We start from the raw sequence: 2,930 nt of genomic DNA on the forward strand, positions 1-2,930 counted from the left end.
CAAAGCACGTGCATATACTTCCAGGGAATTGTCTCTATGAAACCCATCATGGTGTATAATGACAATATGCAAAAAGAAAGAAAAAGGAAAACCAAATGACCCAAACCTATGGAAGCAGACCCCTCCTTCATGTCTGCTGGACTGGGACATTGTTGTGGCTTTTGAGGAGTCGTGATCTCCTGTGAGATGAACTGCTCTGGAGTCTTAATCTCCCTCACTGGGAACAGATGGCTTTTCTCAGTTCTCTCAAGGACACAGAGGATCCCATTCTAGACACAAAGATGCAGAAACAGCCCACTACATTCAGTGGAGGCCTTTGAGTGTGGCATGGTTCACTAAGGGCTGCCTTAGGTCACCCTGGTGTGTTAGCTTATGATTAAAAGGGCTTCCGATGTCCTAATGTCTTTACAAAACTGCAGAGAATTCTGATCCGTTCCTGTTTTTCTCTGGAGGGACAAAATTTCCTCTGTCTGAAAATTTGTTTTGAGCTGTGTGGAGTGGGGATACTCACTTCCACTCTCAGTGACATTTGCCTGGACCCGCTGGTAACTGGGTGTCCCTGACAGAGCTGCAGCCAGGTCTTCACGGGTTACTGCATTTGACAGATGGGGACTTTTGCTGGTGCATGCTTGTTTTTCCCCAACATCCTTCAGCCTTTTGGTGGTGAAGTTAGACTTTTAGCTTTCATTTAGTTTATATTTAACTTTAATCCCAGATATTTTGAGGGACAGAGTCTCACTGTGTTACTTGGGGTGGTCTTGAAACTCCTGGGTACAAACTTTCCTCTGTCTGAGCTTCCCAAGCAACTGTGACTACAGGTGAGCACAGGCTCAACTTTTCTTTGCAGTTAATTTTGGTGTTTGCTTTTGCCTCCTTATAAGACAGTGGTTTTCAATACATGGGTCATGACTCCCTTTGGGGGTCAAACCACCCTTTTACAGGGGTCACCTAAGACCATCAGAAAACAGATATTTACATTATGGTTCATAACAGTAGCAAAATTACAGTTACGAAGTAGCAATGAAACTAATTTTATGGTTGGGGGTCACCACAGCATGAGAAACTGAATTTAAGGGTTGCAGCAGGAGGAAGGTTGAGAGCCACTGCTATAAGGGGGTGAAGAATCTGTGTTGTGTTAGGAGCGGCGGGGCTGCGTCCCCAGCACCCCACTGCCCGCAAGGCTAGCTTTACCTGAAATAATTGCATGGAAACTGTATTCATTTAAACATTGCTTGGCCCTTTAGCTCTAGCCCTTACTGGCTAATTCTGATATCCCGATCAACCCATCTCTAATAATCTGTGAGCACCTATCTTACCGGGAAGATTCTAGCCTACATCCACCCTGGGTCGGAGCTTCATCGCGTGTGCCTCAGAGAGCAGAGCTATCCCCACATCCGCCCAGGAGCCGGGAGCATGGCGTCTCTCTGAGGCGTCTGCCCCCGAGAGGAGAGCTGTCGAGTCTGAGCTCACTTCCTCTTCCTCCCAGCATTCTGTTCTGTTTACTCCTCCCACCTATGTTTTAACCTATCAGGGCAAGCAGCTTCTTTATTTAATTAACCAATGACCTTCCTCCATCAAATCTGGGCCCCAAATCCTTAAAGAAAAAACACATTGCCTTAGACATTGAATAAGTTAATTTGTTTTTATTTATATTTTTCTTTCTTTCAATCATTTGCAGAGCTGGCCTCAAATGTACTATGTAGCTGAGGACAATCCTGAACTCTTTTTCTGCCTCCACCTCTCCAGTGCGGGGACTGCAGATGTGTGGCAGGCATGTTGGCCAACTTGAGTTAACCTTTAACATAAATAAAAGTTCCTGAAGTCGTGGGAGTGGCAAACACGAGACCCACTGTCATTTGTTTATGATAGGATCTGGCTATGTAGCCCAGGTTAGCCTTGAACTCTGGCAGTCTCCTGCCTCAGCCTTCTGAGTGCTAGAACTACAGGGGTGTGACACTGTGCCTGGTGTGTTTTCAATGCCACTTTTTCTTTTCTGCCTTTTGTCAGTTCTTGTCTGTCTCACGGATGCCTCATAACCACGTAGCCTGTTGGATGCCAGGCGGCATCGTAGCTTCAGGGAAAGCACAGATCTGATCCATCCAGGACTGTTGACTCTAGATGACTATTTTGACAAATGATCCTTACACCCAGAAGTGCTTCCACAGACACAGCGGGGATGAAGTTAAAACTCAGAAGTGTTAGCACATAAGCGCTATCAATGTAATGTTCAGCATTTTCTCGTCTACTGCCTGTTTATCCTTTCTTTAGCCCCGAGAGTTACAAGGACAATGTGATTATCTTGATCTGACAGATTCTAAAATGGGACATCAAGAAATTATGAGGAACAGAGGATACATGAAACATCCAAGTGCAGCCAAGCTGTGAGATGAACTGTCAAAACCTAGTTTGTGTTTGCTACTGGTTTCTATTTATGGGGTGTTTTATACAATCACTCCAGACTGGCTGCTAATGCCAGGGGAGAGGAGAACAGTGGTGTGTACCCCAGGCCTCTGGTGGATTTGATCTTCCTTACTCCCTTGTAATAGTCCTGCCTAGTGAAGATAGGGTCAGATAGGACCAGCCAAGATAACTGCAGGGGAAGCAGGAGAGCCTTTAGGAGCAATGCACATTACCCAGAGACTTTCCTGCCACAATAGCCAAAGAATTTCACTGCTGTTTAAGCCAGTTTGAAATAATTTTATATTGTTTTCATCATAGGATATTTCTTCTGGATACAGAGTTTTAGAATTAATTTACTTCTTTTAAATTTTGGGTCCCTAATTCCAGGTTCCAATATTTAGTGGGTGCCATCTTTGTACTGGCAGACACTACACACTTCACACTCATAGCTGTATTGAGAGAAAATGTCCCTGCTATCGAATTTCTTGTTTGGAGACTGGACACATTCTCAGAGAACATGGCATCTCTAG

At 44.8% G+C, this 2,930-nt stretch overlaps 1 protein-coding gene across 1 annotated transcript in view; it reads right to left on the reverse strand.

Moving 5' to 3' along the window:
- Positions 1 to 2,930, reverse strand: part of Coch (cochlin) — a 25,110-nt gene that overhangs the window by 19,807 nt on the left and 2,373 nt on the right. The window contains 1 exon segment of the mRNA XM_026778786.1: positions 512 to 654. Coding sequence (XP_026634587.1) covers positions 512 to 654 — 143 coding nt within the window.

The sequence above is a fragment of the Microtus ochrogaster genome, chromosome 1, assembly GCF_000317375.1.
Source record: "Microtus ochrogaster isolate Prairie Vole_2 chromosome 1, MicOch1.0, whole genome shotgun sequence".
NCBI classification, from domain to species: Eukaryota; Metazoa; Chordata; class Mammalia; order Rodentia; family Cricetidae; genus Microtus; species Microtus ochrogaster.